At 38.5% G+C, this 16,753-nt stretch overlaps 1 protein-coding gene across 3 annotated transcripts in view; it reads left to right on the top strand.

The window, feature by feature from the left end:
• The window catches only part of L3MBTL4 (L3MBTL histone methyl-lysine binding protein 4), a 446,682-nt gene that overhangs the window by 88,859 nt on the left and 341,070 nt on the right, over positions 1-16,753 (top strand). For all 3 annotated transcript variants that reach the window (XM_045458489.1, XM_045458490.1, XM_045458491.1), the window contains exon 4: positions 16,420-16,474. In XM_045458489.1, the coding sequence (XP_045314445.1) occupies positions 16,420-16,474 (55 nt within the window). The remainder of the gene's footprint in view (positions 1-16,419; positions 16,475-16,753) is intronic.

A 16,753-nucleotide genomic window follows, 5' to 3' on the forward strand; every position in this document is an offset into this window, starting at 1 on the left:
TTCATATATCATTTGTAGCAGTATTTTGGTGGAGTCTTTGGGTTTTCCATGTAGAGTATCATGTCATCTGTGGAAAGTGAAAGTTTGACTTTTTTGCCAATTTGGATGCCTTTTATTTCTTTTTGTTGTCTGATTGCTGAGGCTAGGGCTTCCAACACTATGTTAAACAACAGTGGTGAGAGTGGACATCCCTGTTGTGTTCCTAATCTCAGGGGAAAGCTCTCAGTTTTTCCCCATTGAGGATGATATTAGCTGTAGGCTTTTCATATACGGCTTTAATGTGTTTAAGTATATTCCTTCTTTCAGGGCTTTCTTGAGGATTTTTATTAAGGAAGGATGCTATATTTTGTCAAATGCTTTTTCTGTGTCTATTGACAGGATCATATGGTTCTTATCCTTTCTTCTGTTAATGTGATGTATCACATTGATTGATTTGCAAATATTGAACCAGCCCTGCAGCCCAGGAATGGATCTCACTTGATCACGGTGAATAATTCTTTTAATATACTGTTAAATTCGGTTTGCTAGTATCTTGTTGAGAGTTTTTGCATGCATGTTCATCAGGGATATTGGCCTGTAATTCTCCTTTGTATTGGGATCACTGTCTGGTTTGGAAGTCAAGGTAGTGCTGGCTTCATAGAATGAGTCTGGAAGATTTCCATCAATTTCTGTTTTTTGGAACAGATTGAGAATAATAAGTATTAACCCTGCTTTAAATGTCTGGTAGAATTCCCCTGGGAAGCCATCTGACCCAGGACTTTTGTTGGGAGATTTTAAAAAAAATTTTCTTTAACATTTGATTTTGTAAAAATATTTATTTATTTTTGAAAGAAAGAGACAGCGTGAGTGGGGGCAAGGCAGAGAGAGAGAGAGAGACACAGAACTCATAGAAGGCTCCATGCTCTGCACTGTCAGCACAGAGCCCTTTGTGGGGTTTGAACCCATATACTGTGAGATCATGACCTAAGCCAAAGTTGGATGCTTAACAGACTGAACCACTTAGGTGCCCCTGTTGGAAGATTTGTGATAACTGATTCAGTTTCTTCATTTGCTATGGGTTTGTTCAAAGTTTCTATTTCCTCCCTTTTGAGTTTTGGTAGTATGTGGGTGTTTCCATTATTCCAGATTGTCCAATTTGGTGGCATATGCTTTTCCATAGTATTCTCTAATAATTGTTTGTATTTATGTGGTGTTGGTTGTGATCTCTCCTCTTTCATTCATGATTTTATCTATTTGGGTCCTCTGTCTTTTCTTTTTGGGAAGTCTGGCCAGACTTGTTTTTTCTTTCAAAAGACCAGCTCTTAGATTCATTGATCTTTTATACTAGTTTTTTTTGTATTCTATATTGTTTATTTCTGCTCTAATATTTATTATTTCTCATCACCTGCTGCCTTTGGGCTTTCTTTGCTGCTGCCTTTGTAGTTACTTTAGGTGTGAAGTTAGGTTATGTATTTGGGACCTTTCTTACTTCTTGAGATAGGCCTGAATTACAATGTATTTTCCTCTTAGGACTGCCTTTGCTGTATCCCAAAGGGTTTGGACTGTCATGTCTTCATTTTTCAGTTGCTTCCATATATTTTTAAAATTTCTTCTTTAATTTCCTAAGTTTACTCATTCATTCTTTTGTAGAATGTTCTTTAACCTCCATTTATTTGTGTGCTTTCCAAATTTTTTCTTGTGGTTAGTTCAAGTTTTGCAATATCAAAATATACATGGTATGATTTCAATCCTTTTGTATTTCTGGGGGCTCTTTTGTGACCCAGTATATGATCTATTTTGGAGAATGTTCCATGTGCACTTGGGAAGAATGTGTATTCTGCTGCTTTTGGATGAAAAGTTTTGAATATATCTGTTATGTCCATCTGGTCCAATGTGTCATTCAGAGCTGTTGTTTCCTTATTGGTTTTCTGCCTAGATGATCTGTCCATTGCTTTAAGTGGAGTATTCAAGTCTCGTATAATCACAGTATTATCTATACATTTGTGTTTGGGATTAATTGATTTACATATTTGGGTTCTTCACATTGGGGGCATAAACATTTACAATTGTTATCTCTTATTGATGTATAGACCCCTTAATTATGATGACCTTATTCATCTCTTGTTTCAGTGTTTGTTTTAAAATCTAGTTTGTCTAATATAAGTATGGCTGCTTCAGCTCTCTTTTGACATCCAGTAGCATGATAGATCTCCATCCTTACACTTTTAATCTGCAGACGTCCTCAGGTCTAAAATGAGTCTCTTGTAGGCAACATATAGATGGATCTTATTTTTTTTATCAATTCTGATACCCTGTGTTTTTTGATTGGTGCATTTAGTCTATTTACATTCAGAGTAATTATTGAAAGATACGGATTTAGTGGCATTGTGTTATCTGTAGGTTTTGTGCTTGTGGTGATGTCTCTGGTCCTTTGTAGTCTTTGCTGCTTTCCACTCACAGAATCCCCTTTAGGGTTCCCTGCATGGCTGGTCTATTTGTCATGAATTCCTTTAGTTTTGTTTGTCTGGGAAAGCCTTTATCTCTCCTGTTCTTAGTGACAGCTTTGCTGGATAAAGGATTCTTGGCTGCATATGTTTCCTGTTTCAGAACATTAAATATTTCCTGCAACTCCCTTCTGGCTTGTGGACAGATCTGCTACAACCCTTATGTCTACCCTTGTAGGTGCAGGCCTGTTTGTCCCTAACTGCTTTCAGAATTCTCTTTTTATCTTTGTATTTTTACCAGTTTCACTATCATGTCATGGTGTTGACCTGTTTTTGTTGTTTTTGAAGGGAGTTCTCTGTGCCTCTTGGACTTGGATATCTGTTTCCTTCTCCAAATTAGGGAAGTTTTTAGCTATAATTTGTTCAAATAAACCTTCTGCCCCTTTCTCTCAGTCTTTCTAACTTGGAACTCCTATGATATGGCTATTATTTCATTTCATTGAATCACTTAGGTCTCTAATTCTCCCCTCGTGATCTAGTAATTTCCTTTCCTTCTTTTTCTCATCTGCATCATTTCCATAATTTTATCTTCTACTACACCTATTTGCTCCTCTGCTTCTTCCATCCTGGTTGTCACTGCTGCTAGTTTTTTTGCATCTCATTTACAACATTTCGTAATTCTTTGTGACTATTTCTTAGGTCTTTAATCTCTACAGCAGTAGATTCTCTGCTGTCTCCTATACTTTTTTTTTTTCAAGCCCAGCTATTAGTCTTATGACTGTTATTCTAAATTGTTGTTCAGATATATTGTTTGGATCTGTTTTGAGCAATTCTCTGGCTGTCATTTCTTCCTGGAATTTTCATTGAGGAGAATTCCTCCATTTCATCATTTTGGTTAGGGTTCTGTCTTTTACATGTTTTAATAGCTTGTTATGTGTCCTGAACCTGTGATACCACCATATTAAAAAGGGGTCATACATTGTCTAGGGCCTGACACTTCATAAAGTGTTTTTGGAGTGTTTTGCATGTACTCTGTTGTTGCATATTTGGCTGCTCTATCCCACTGCTTGTAGTGGTGGATTGTTCGGACCTTCTTCCCGGTATGCTTTGATTTGTTCTTTGAAGTAAGCCTGGAAAAAAGGAAAGGGCAGGCGACCTAACTCCATACAAAGAGAAAAATTAAGGGGCAAAAAGACCAGGCAGACAATCAAAGAAATATTGAGTAAAAATACCTGATTAAACAAACAAACAACATAACAGAGAAAGAAAGAAAGAAAAAAAGGGATATAGATATAGATATAGATAGGATAAGAATTAGCCAAAAATAAAATCAGAAACTATGAGCCTGATTCCAAAGGGTTTAGAAGGGAAAAGAGAAGGAAAGCAAAGAGAGAAAAAAAAATACCAGACTAACATACAAAACTGCAGGACAGTTGTCTGTTTGTTTCTGGGACTGTGCTGGTCTGGAGGAGAGGCCATCTGGTTCACTCAGTGTTTGTCCTGCTCCAGTAGATAAGCAGTAACCAGACACAGAGTGGCAGGGTTTGGTGTAAGCGGGTCCACCTCCACTGGGGGCCGCTGTCCTGTTCCCTGAAGCCCTGCCATGTGGGTGATGGGGAGAAAAATGGTGACACCCGAATCTTTCCTCCCCAGACCAGACCAGGTGTCTCAAATCACTCTGTTCAGGCAACATTCACAGAGTAGGGGTGGGCAGTTGGCTTGTCCTGCTCCATAGTGTCCCGTGCCTCCCTGACCCTGGGCTGGGATTCAAAACTACATGTGCGAAAGGATCCCTCCTCCACCTGGGCCTGGTTCTGGGGTAGTGCCACTCCTCCCTGCTGACAAAGGGCCTCTGGCTGGTGCCTGCAGGGTCTTTTGTCCTTGGGGTGGGTGGCAATAAAACCTATTTGTACAGTACTCCAGGGAGGGGAGCGTTCTCTCCCAGTGTCCCGGGGCTGGCTCCCACCCCTCAGGTGCATGCGCACCATAGGGGGTTTGGTCTGGAGAAAGTCACACAACCCTGAAAACTCTGGTCTTCAGCTCCTAAGGCTGTTTGCAAAGTAGAAACTGATATTTTCTGTATTTCTCATTCTCCAGTCCATGGTCCATAGAGGTTTCTCTCTTGTCGTAACACAATACCACACTTCGACAGCCTCTCTTTCTCTCCCTTTTGTCCCTCCACTTAAGGGGTTCCCTCCCCTCTGTGCCTATGCTATTTTATCTCCCCCAATTCACAGACATGCACTTCTGTCCCGCCAAGCTGTCTCTGTCCACCTGTGGAGATTTTTCTGTCACTCTGAAGACTGTATTCCTGAGTATTTCAAGTGTTATGACCTCAATACAGCAGTATTTGAGGGACAAGGGAAATCCCAGTCCCCCTACTTCTTCACCATCTTAACTTCCTCTATTTGAATGTTTATCACATCTAAAAAATACCTCACAGTGACATCTTGACAGCCAGAGGGTTTAATAATGCATCTTGCTTCTTAATATGCATTCTGTGCTCTTTCCCTATGGCAACTGTTTGTATTCCTACAAATTTCAAGGGGAAAGAAGTGACCAGGCAACCTCCATAATGACTGTTTTGGGGATAGTGGGCTATTAAAACATTCTCATTAGTGATCCTTTCATGGGCTTTCATCATGTATTGGTTTTGGGGTCTTAATGTGGGTTGTTATGCATTTTCACACTGCAGTTGGTGAAGTGACATGGTGTCACACAATCTTTGTCAAATAGGTACAGTTTATTGAACTCTGGGAATTAAATAAGACATATCAAGTCTTATGATCTTGTTCATGGTTGGTTTTAAGATGATAAGTGTAGGTCTGTGTCTAGTTACAGAACTGTTTCCTTTGGTCAGACTCACTGGGAGGTGGGGTGGTTAACGTGGGACCAAGGACCATTCCCCCAGAAGTCCACATTGGTTGCATTTCATAGATCAGTTCCATGAGAGTTGAGTGTGAGGGTTGCTTGGATCAGACTTAGGAAGGCCTGAACCTATCTCAAGTTATGTGAGGATGCCATTTTTCTCAGCATTTCTGGTGTTTTGTGTCATGCCCTCTGAAGAGACAAGGTATTTGATGTGCTCTCAGTTGTTCTTGGATAGTGGTTCTTCAGCTCTGGTCTCCAGAACAACAGCATCAGCATCAACAAACCTGAGGGTTTGTTAGAAATGAAAATTCTTGGTCTTTACTACAGACCTACTGGATCAGATACCCTGAAGTGAGGCTGAGCAGTCTATTTCACAGGGCCTCCTGGTGATTGTGGTACACACTCATGATTGAGAACCATTGTCCTAAGGAAATAGCTAGGCCTATCCTACCTGTACCAATAGTCCTATAGTTAATCAGTATTGGCTGCTGAATATTTCTTTTATTTTTTAGTTTAGTATTTGAGACCACCTCTCCTATCCAAACATATTTGCTACCTTTTCTCAGTATCATTTCCTTTTAAGGTGCTAAAATTATTACTGTCCCTTCTCAGAACTTCTGTTATCTTGCCCTACAACATGAATATTCAACCTTCTGTCTTTTCTGTATTGGCACAAATTCCAGTTTTCTCTTAAGGCCTATCTTGATGCCAGTGATTTTACCATTATTTCCATTCCATATGGGGATTTTCCCATTTTTGAACCCCAGAAGTGCTCAACACTTACATAGGTGCTGTTTGAGTGTGGCACCTTACATGCCTGGATTTCCAAAAATATCTGTTAAATGATGTTCCTAGTGTTTAATGGCTACCTCAGTCAAATGGACTTCTTTGATCAATAGTAGATAATGACATTTCAAAGGACTGTATTACCAATTTGAGTTTTGAAGTGTTTGGAACATATAATTATTTTAAAGGGTGTTCATGGGGTACCTGGGTAGCTCAGTTGGTTGAGCGTTTGGCTCTTGATTTTGGCTCAGGTCATAATCTCATGGTTCATGGGTTCAAGTCCCATGTCAGGCTCTTATGCTAGAGGGATTCTCTGTCACCCTCTCTCTCTGCCCCTCCCCCACTCATTCTCTATCACTCTCTCTCAAAATAAATAAATAAAAACATTAAAAAAGAGAATATTCACACAGGATAATAGAAAAGACATGCATTTAGGATGAATTCCACATTATACTGACAGCTAGGGGCTCATTTCCAATTACAATGTCCAGTGTAATTAGTTAAATTTAATAGTTTAATACAGTAAGCTGATTTACATCTGTGGCTGCATTCACTATGTAGAGGAAGGGGTTCAGTTATGTTTGAGTTAAACTACTTAAATTATGTTTGGAATTTGCTTGAAATATCAATAATATTCTTTACTTTCTCTGTTACCTTTATGAGTTTACAAGTCAAATTTCCAGTTAATTAAGCAAAATAGCATTGATAGATTAAACACATTAAAGATAAAACTAATGAACAGTTGGGTACTTTCTAAACATCTGCTTTTGAGGTAGTAATTTTATATCTTCAGTGTCTTATAATTTCCAGAGGCTGATAATAATATCTGTCAATGAGTCTTCGTATACTAGTATTTATTTTATGTATTTGTAGAATTTTAAAAGCATTTATTTACATTTTTCTATGAATAGGCACATAGTTAAAAAAATAATATAAATAGTATGAAAATAAGAAGTAAATTCTCTATCATACCCACTCACACACATGCTAACTCCCAAATCTTTTTTTAAAGGTACGATCACTGTTTACATTTTCCATTTTCTTGTGAATCTATATAGGAATCAAAGCAAAAAAAAAAAAAAAAGGAACCTACAAAACCCAAACCCTTTATACATACATACATACATAATACAGGCATGAATGCATACATGTACCCAAATGTGCTCATACTTTATTTCTTGTTCTGTATCTTGCTTTTTCTTGCAGTTAAACACGTGTCTTAGAGATGCAGATATTTCCATTGTTTTCAGTGGTGCTTAATATTCCATACTGTGAATGTACCATAATTTATTGAAGCAGTACTCTACTCCAAACATGTAGATGATTTTTAGTTTTTGTTGTTATAATTCTGTATTAAAACCAAAGGTTTGCATTCATATATTTTGATATACTTTTACAGTTGATTCAAAGATCAAATCTTACTAGTAGACGTGTCATACTAAAGGCTATGTTCATGTAAAATCTTGATAAGCCTTTTATGTCATCTTCCAGAGCAGTCACCCCAGTGTATACTCTGTCTAACAGCATCTGCAAGAGTGCTTCTTTCACTTAGGTTTTATTGCATGTCTTATGCGTTTGTTTACTGAAATCCGTCACGTGAATGAGCTTTGTTTACCATGCCCCATAGTGCTGCCGCAGATTTGGAGAGAGGAGTTTCCCTGCCCCTGTTAGATTCCCTAACATGTCATGCTTTTCCATATATATAACACAAAGACAATAGCCCTTTTCAGTGCTATTTGTTAGTCTTTTCCACTCAACCACCATTAGAATTGACTGGCAAAGTGTAGGCACACGATAATTGGGGAAACTAAGCCTTTTTTTTTCAAGGAGATTTCATAGATGTTTGGTGTGCATTTGGTGTGCATGAAACCCCAAACCATATATAAGCTGTAAAATTTCAAATTTCCTACGTAAAAATGCAAGTTTACCAAATAAAAAAGGAAATTTTATTTGAGTATATCAGAATAAAATAATTGTGTATATAAAATACTGAATAAATACTGGTTCCCATTCTTTCTTTTCTTCTGAACCTTTTAAAATCTATGAATCTATATCTGATTATTGAAGTAGGAAGTTTGAGAAATAGAAATATGAGACATTATTTGTTCTCTAAAGGATCTGAATAAATATGAAAAATAAATTTATTATTATTAGAGAGAAAAGAACTTATAGGGGGTAATGTGAGACAACTAACTGCTTATACACATTAGTGTTTGTAGGTACATTCAACCTTCAGGGCCAGGTAGAATCATTAGGGGCTCATGTATAGACTTTGAAGGGTGAGGAGTACCTAAGATGTCCATATTTAATGCTTTATTTAATTTATTTAACAAATAAAATTTAATGCATATTTAATGCTATTGTAACAAATGGTTCTTACGTCCAACCTGGTAAAAAAAAATCCAATTTGGTAAGATGCAATATGCGAGAGTATAACTTATTTGTGTTTTAACATCTGGGTGCTATCTAGGCAACTAACCTTGAGAGATAAGGAAGTTGAAAGGTCAGAGGAGGGATTGTCTGGGCCAAGGAAGCAGCATGAGTAAAGGTATGGGGTTGGAAGCAAATATGACATATGTGATAAATGACAAGATTATAATTACTTGTCTCATTGAGCAGATGTTGCTGTTGGCAGTTTTGCAGAATGAGTGTTGGGCTGGGGGTCAGAATATTTGGATTTCAGTTTTTGGCTCTGATGATAATTATTAGCTCTATGACCAAGGATAAGTCCTTCGCCAGGCTGAGCCTCAGCTTTTTTATTTATAGAACCAGAGTCTTAGATTAAAAGATCTTAAGGGTCTTTCCATTTCAGTGAGTCTAAGATTTGGTACATAATGAAATAGCAAGATGACTAGGATGGACGTGAGTGGTTAAGCTTAGAGAGTCTTGAAGATAGAGCAGAAGAAGTTGTACTTGATATTGTATCTGCTGAACTTGATATATGTATTGGCAGGAGGGAGCTGTGGTTGGCTTTTACTTGGGCATAATGTAATGAAATTATTTTGTAATATCCTTAATTAGTGAGAAAATGTTTAGGGTAAGGTTACATTCGTTTCTTAACCTTTAGTAGTACTTAATTTTTTATCATTTTGTTGCCCTACACATGACTGATATACTAGTTTGCATCAGCCAATAGAATGCATTTATATATGGGGGAACTAGGGGCTCCTGGGTGGCTCAGTCGGTTAAGCGTCTGACTCTTGATTTCTGCTCAGGTCACCATCTCACAGTTGTGAGATCGAGCCCCATGTCGGGCTCTGCACTGGGCATGGAGCCTGCTTAAGATTTCCTCTCCCTCTCCCTGTGCCCCTCCACCACCTCAAAAAATATGTATGGGGGAACCATAGAGAGGAGATATTTATAGAGCTATTTTAGATTTTTTCTCTTTGATTTTTTATAGACATCTTAGCAGATACTGTTTTAAATATGCCTGGGATTTCCGCGCCCCCCCCCCCCCCCCCCCCGCTCCTAGCTGGCCCTGAACAGGGCACATACCATTTGTAACAATTATATCACAGCCTTCCTCCTCGGAATCTAGGCCTCTAACATGGGATTTTGTTTTTATTCAGGTAGAGTGATGCTAACAGATCCAGAGATGACTGCCATTGAAAAATAGTTTTTGCTCACAATGAATATTGAATATTTGAATAAAATGAGATCATTTCCTTCTCTCTGTCTCCATCTGAATTGCAGTAGAGCAACGAAAAATAATCCTTTTCTGTTTTTTTATTTTATCTGAAAGGTTAATTTCATTTGTCTTCAATTTGTCACCCACATTGAATCAGAGAAAAAGAGAATTTGAAAAGTAGACTTGAGACAGCAAGTGAAATTCAAATGGTAGTTTGTTACTGGAGTCATCGAAGGGGATTTCAGTGTTTTCCACTGTCCATGAAACCAATAGGTGTCATCCTGTATTCTTATGGGAGAGGAATAGTGGTTGCCGGAAAATCCTCCAGTGCTCCAGGGACTGGTCTGAGGGTGAAAGAAAGGAAGGGGCAGTATCTGGAAGTTCCAGGGCAAAGACTTGAAATTGCAAACCACATATCAGTAGGTGAAAATCTTTTGTTTTGCTTCCTTGATTGGAATTCATAGACAGGGAAATGTCGACACTTATTAATTAGAAAAGTCACTGTAACTTGTAGTAGAAGTATATGATGCACCCGGGTCCATCAGGAGGCAGCAGAACATGAAGCCTTTTGGTTATTATCTCACCTCATCATCCTCTCTTCCAAAATGATGGATTTTAAATTGGTGAATGGAAATGCACCATAGCAAGACTTATTTTATGTTCCTTAAACCACTCTCTTCCCTTTTTCAGAGCACTTTTTTTTTTCCTGAAGCTTTATTTTCAGTTTTCAAGAGTAAAGTTTGAAACCTGAGAAATCACAGTAATGGTTTTATTTTTCTCAACTCATACTGATTTCCTTAAGTGTTCTGTCTGGGAAGATAAGGAAAAGTGCTCATTTTTCCTTTCTTTTGAAAAAAAATAACTCTCTAGTCATTAATAGCAGTGTGGATTTATTACCTTAATGAAATAATTAGTTAGCTCAGACAGAAGCACAGAATGTTAAAACTTGCAGGAGTTCCTGTTGTAGGAGAATATTTGGTCCAATCCCTTTTCTTATAGACAAGAAAAAGTAGGTGAAGATAACATATGTCATTTGTTCATGGTTACATACCTCTTTGTGGGTGGGATTGGAACTTGACCTTGGGTCACCTGACACCAAATTCAGCATTTTTCTGATCTATTTTAAGATATTAAATCCTCTGTAATTTGCAAATTTTTCCAAAAAAATGAGGTCGGTGTATCTTAAGAGAAATATAAATTTATTCTTAAATACAAAATGGTGACCTTTCATATATATGTCTACATATCTATAACCTGATCCATCCAAAAAAAAAAAAACATATGTACATAAGGAGTTTGGATAATTAAACTCTGAAGTGAGAGGTAATGTTATTTTTGGGAGGGATATGTTTCTTCTATCTAGGCAGAATTTCAATAGCAAATAAAGAAGTGTGAACCAAACATCCTAATCCACTAACGGAGTGACAGACAGCATATTATATATTTCTTTTTATATTTGAATGATACAGTGATTATAAAAATGCTTCAGTAGCTGTTGTGCTCACATAATCAACTCTTGAATACTATTTCTTGTTACCATTTCAGTTTTTGCAGTAAAACCTTTATGAGAAGAGACTGGTGTTGTTTCAAATTATGTAAATTTCCTGTGTATTGAGTGGGTAAAAAGGGATGAAATTGGGGTAAAGAATTGCCATAGAAAATTAGACCGATTCAGTTCATCATTTCACATGCAGTAGAACAGAGGTAGATAGGATGGCTTCTCTACTCTCACCCTTTGCCTGGAAGATGGTGGCTGTACAGCTCATGCTGTGGTCCACAGACCTTCAGAAGTGTCATCAGCTGGGGCTTGTTGGACACTGGTAATCTCAGGCCCTATTCCAGACCTATAGAGTCAAGATCTGCATTTTAACAAAATACCCAGGTGATTCATATGCATGTTAAATTTTGAGAAGCTCTAGGTTATAGTATGTTTTATCAGGATGCTACTTTATTAATTGTGTGATAACTTTGGATGTGAAATCTACCAGGTAGAAAAGTACTTGCATTCATGCCTTCATTCAGCAAATATTTGTTGAGCAAGACTAGGTGCCAAGTTACCTTTTGGGGATGAAAGATGGTTGAGACTGTGCCTTCAGTAAGTTCCTCAAAGCAGGTGAGTCCAATAAGAGATGATAGGCCCAATAATAGAGATTTGTACAGGGAATTTCCAGGATTCAGTAGGTTACCCAGTTTAACATGGGCAGAGAGGGGAGGAGGAAGTAAGAGCAAAGAGACCTCCTTGTGTTAACTTCTAAGGGATAAATAGGCATGTATTAGTTTTCTATTGCTGCTTAACAAATTGCCATCAACTTTGTGGCTTAAAACAACCATTTATTATTACCTCACACTTTCCATAGGTCAGTCTTCTAGGCATGAGTTAAATGAATTTTCTGCTTGGGGTATCAGAGGGTAAAATCAAAGTGTTGGTCTGGCTGAGATCTTTTTGGAGCTCAATGGCCTCTTCCAAGCTCATATGGTTGTCAACAGAATTCTGTTCTTTGTGGTTGTAGGAATGTGGGTCCTGTTTTCTCATTGGCTCTCAAGCAAGATCCAGTCTTAGCTCCAAGAGGCCCTGCACAGTTCCTTGTCATGGGGTCCTCTCACTGCATGGCAGCCTGCTATTTCAAGGCCGGAGATCCTCCTGCTTTAGTCAGCTAGTGTGGAGTCATATATTGTAATGCAGTTGAGAAACTGACTGTCCCATCACCTTGGCATATTCTTTGGTCTAGAAGTAAGTAACAAATTTCACCCCCGCTCAGGGGAGGGGATTCTACAAGGACATTGCTCATTAGGGTCATCTGAGAATCCGCAAGGAGAGTAGCTGGTGGAGGAGGGGGTGTGGGTGAAACAAAGTGCAGAGTGAGTTTGGGAAACTTTGGGCAGGGGATAAGAAGAGGTTCAGAGTGTAATGATGAATTCCCTTTGGTAATTACTGAGTTTCAAAAGCTTGTAAGGCATCCAGATGAAGCTGTGTAGTGGGACTTTGGATCTGCAGGTTTGAAACATGGTGGAGGGAGATGTGGATCCATTGGTCATCTTGTCTGTGAGACTGAGAGTAGGTTGGCAGGTGTCAGAGCGAACAGAACGGGGGGTGGGCAGGATAGAAAGTCCGGAGAGCAGTGGGGATGCTTGCACATGAGAGGCATGAAGGCAGGAAGGCAGAGGTGAGGCCAGAGTGGTGCATGGAGAACGGGCAGCTGCAGGGTTGTCGCAGTGGGGGTAAGAATGTATGTCATAAGGAGCTGGGGGGACAGAAGAGTAAATGTGAGGCTTCATTCTTTCCTCAGTCAGCCATTCAGTAGTAAACACCTATCAGATGATGGGTTGTCAGTGAACAAACACTGGGTGTTGTGTTTCATTTGCTCCTTAAAACCCAATGCATTTCCTGCCATATAAGGATAGCTCAATAAATTTGTTAAATAGGTAATTAATTCAGTTAGTGGTTTAAGATTCTTCTCTACTCTCTCTCAGAATTCTTCTTTCATCAGAGATTCTGTTCATTTGAGATATCTTTCTTCAGTCAGTAAACACAAATAGGAAGGCTAACTTAATTTTTATTAAGTCTGGATCCATTTCAAGTCTGCAGCTTGAAATCTGGCAGAATAACTGTGACAGCTACCATGGAGAGTCTGCCATGTGTTACAGGCTGCAGTCAGGTTTTACCTGTGGATCTCTATTCCTTGGAGCAATTCAGTAAAGAAGTTAAGATGATCTCCAGATCACAGATTAGAAAACTGAGGCTCACAGAAATTAGGTCACTTGGTCAGCGTCATACCACTGGTAAGGTGGATTGGGGATGAACCCTCAGATGCCTGACTCTAAAACTTGAACAGAAGGGAACTTGCTTATTGTGGGTAAACGCTAAACAGTCTAGGAATCATATTAAAACACAAGGCTGTCATAATTAAAACAGTGTGGTACTGCTAACTGAAAAGACAGATAAACAAAGAAACAGAAGAGACATGCCAGAAGTAGGAGCAAATGCACATGGGAGTTCAGTATATTGTCCATACATGTTGGGAGAGGTGAAGGGCCACTTGGGCGAAAATAGTGGATGTTTACTTCACACTATATCCTGGCTCAGATTCAGATTTATCAAAGATTCAGATGTGAAAAAATAAACCGTAAATGTAATAGACATAAGCAAAGTAGAAGGTTTTTATAATTTGGGAGTGGAGAAGGATTTTCTAATGATTATTCAAATTGAGAAGCCACGAAAGAAAAGTTTGTAATTTCATTTCTTAAACAACAAAAATCCCTACATATTAAAAAATACCGTAAGAAAAATGAAAAAGACAAATGACAAACTGGGGAAAAAGAATAATGCATCTCATAATGTAGACAAAGGACTAATCTTCCTCATTTATCAAGACCCAAAGATGAGCAATCATTCCAACAGAAAACGGACTAAGGATGTAAAAAGATATTTCACAGAGAAGGAAATACAAGTGGCTTTAAATATACAAAGTGATCTTCAGTTTCTTCATAATGTAACAAACGCACATTTAACTGTAGTGAGATGTTTGTCACTCGCCGTCTTGGCAACAATCCAAAAATTTGATAACACACCCTGGTGACAAGGCTGTGGGAAAGCAGGCACTGATCCAAGGCTTGTGAGACTGTTGAGTGGGAAAGCTCATGTGGGGATTGGCGGCAGGAAAGCACGAGTCTCTTGACTGGCAGTTTCACTCCTGAGAAGTCATTCCATAGATACCCTTGCACATATGCAAAATGACATACGTGCTGGTTTTTCACTGTAGCATTATATGACTGGGGGAAAAAAAGATTGGAAATAGCCCAAATATCCATAAATATGGAACCAGTTAAGTAAATCATGAAATATCCATTCAGTGTAATGCTGTGCGGCTGTGAAGAACAAACGAGAATGCTCTTCATAATCTGATAAAGATCTCTGAGGTATTTTGTTAAATGAAAAGAGAGGGGAAAAACTGTATTATGATGTGCGACCTTTGTGCATAAAAGCAAGACAATAAGAACATATATTCATGTTTCTTTGTGTTTTTATAAAGAAAACTTTACAAAGACATATTAGACTCTAGTAACTGTGATTTCCAGGTGGAGGTGTTAATGAGTTGGCCAGAGTGGGGAGGATAGGTGGGAAAGTTTTCACTCTATTTGTTTCTCTGTATATTTTTACCTTAAGCCATATGAACTTAAAAAACAAATTATATGTATAGAAAGATACCAAGCTTTCACAATCAATTGTATCTGGCTGTATCAGCAAGTGGCAGCCTGGTGTGCTTACCCATCAATAAAGAAACATTAATCACATATCTCAATACATGTGGGTTATTCGTTTATTTGAGAATTGTATGATTTACTATTACTCAAATTGTATTTTGCACCTCAAAGCCATAAACCAAAAAAGAAACTAAGAAAGTGTCATAGAAAAATGAAATCAACGCTATTTATTTTAACAGTTACAAACAAGTTTGCTCTCATTAAAATATTAGCAAGCATGATTCTTTTTTGAAAGCTTGATTCAAAGCTTTGTGTTGGCATTATCTGAAGTCTGTTTTTTTAGGATCGGTTGTAATGGTTGTCATAGCCGGGATCACTGGGTGTCCTGGTTTGTCTAGAACTTAGGGCTTCCCCACATGCAGGCTTCAGTGCTGTGGCTATGTCAGTCCTGGGAAAACTGGGGTGGTCAGTCACCCTTGTCATAGCTTAAAAAGACATGTCCCAAGAGTAAACAGGCCTAATCTGAAGAAACGATTGTTAGCCAAACCTGCTAATCATGACACTCATTTCTCAGCACCCCCGTCAGTTATGTGAAGGTTTTTGTGTATTTCAGCTGCTGACTTTTCATCTTCCCTGATGACAGTTTTTCTTGGGAACTAATCAGAGGTATTGCATATTTATATTTCCAAAAGTGAGTTCAGAGCCCACTGAAACCCTTCATTTGGAGGATTTTAAAATTGGGAAACTCTGCTCCTCAATTTTTAAGTGTATAATTATGAGTTTGAATGGGGGGCATTCAATGTTTATGACTACAAAATTGTGTAAATGAAACACATTTCTGAGTACCCACTAACAAACGCTCTTTGTTACTGTGAGTATCTTTCAAAAAGAAGTTATTCCCTTAGTCTTTGTTAGGTGGTCAGCCTTTCTTCGAGAGTTGCTGTGAGAATGATGAATTGCTTGCTCGGTGGAGAGAAGCTCTGCCGTGGTCTTTTTGGGCGCTTGTATTGTTTGTCATATGCAGTCTGGGGTTTTTTCAAAGGAATCTTTGAAGTCATTTGTCTCTTCTCTGGAGGTCAGTTTGGCTAAAATTAGATAACGTTACCTTGACTGAGCCTTAATAAACTGTCATAGATGCCGGTAGGCTGAAGGAGGCTTGGCTGTGGTGTGGGACTTGACTCTTCCATCAGCCTGCCTCTGGCACAGTGTCACAGGCAGTAGGGAGGCGTCCTTATCAGCTTCTGTATTAACTGTTTTTGAACCTTACTCTCTCTCATACTTTAGCCAGAAAAGAATTAAGACAGTAATAGAGGATTCCTGCCATGTCCAGATGGATCATGGTGTGCCCTCTGAGGTCGCACACCCAGCTGAGGGCATTGGCTACTCGTGGATTTTTGCTGCCTTTACAGTGCTTTTCATGGTTTGGCTTCCTGCACACAGAAGAGTTCTTTCTGGTGTGTCCAATATGTATCCAAAAATATGGTCTAAACCACATTTTCTGTGTTCTAGGAGCAAGCTGAAGAAGAAAAGAAGCCCAGGGATGGTGCCACCCCATTGAGTCACGGTAATCATGACCATCCCTTACAGTTTTAGTCTGTGAACAACAATGAACAACTTTTAAGTGTAGTTTTTGTTAGGTAGCTTTCATTGTTTTAGGTTTGTTTATTTCAGTGTATAATCATAGTATCATTTATTGACATTGTGTTCCATACCCCTCTGTAGACCATCCTAGTCATCTGAGATTTTCACATAATATACATCAAGAAAAAGTCTGAAGCTCTGATCTCGTTTATTTGCTTTTTAAAAATGCTTTAAGTAAAATAACTTCCAATTTGTAAACCTT

This window comes from Leopardus geoffroyi, chromosome D3 (genome assembly GCF_018350155.1).
Source record: "Leopardus geoffroyi isolate Oge1 chromosome D3, O.geoffroyi_Oge1_pat1.0, whole genome shotgun sequence".
Lineage (NCBI taxonomy): Eukaryota > Metazoa > Chordata > Mammalia > Carnivora > Felidae > Leopardus > Leopardus geoffroyi.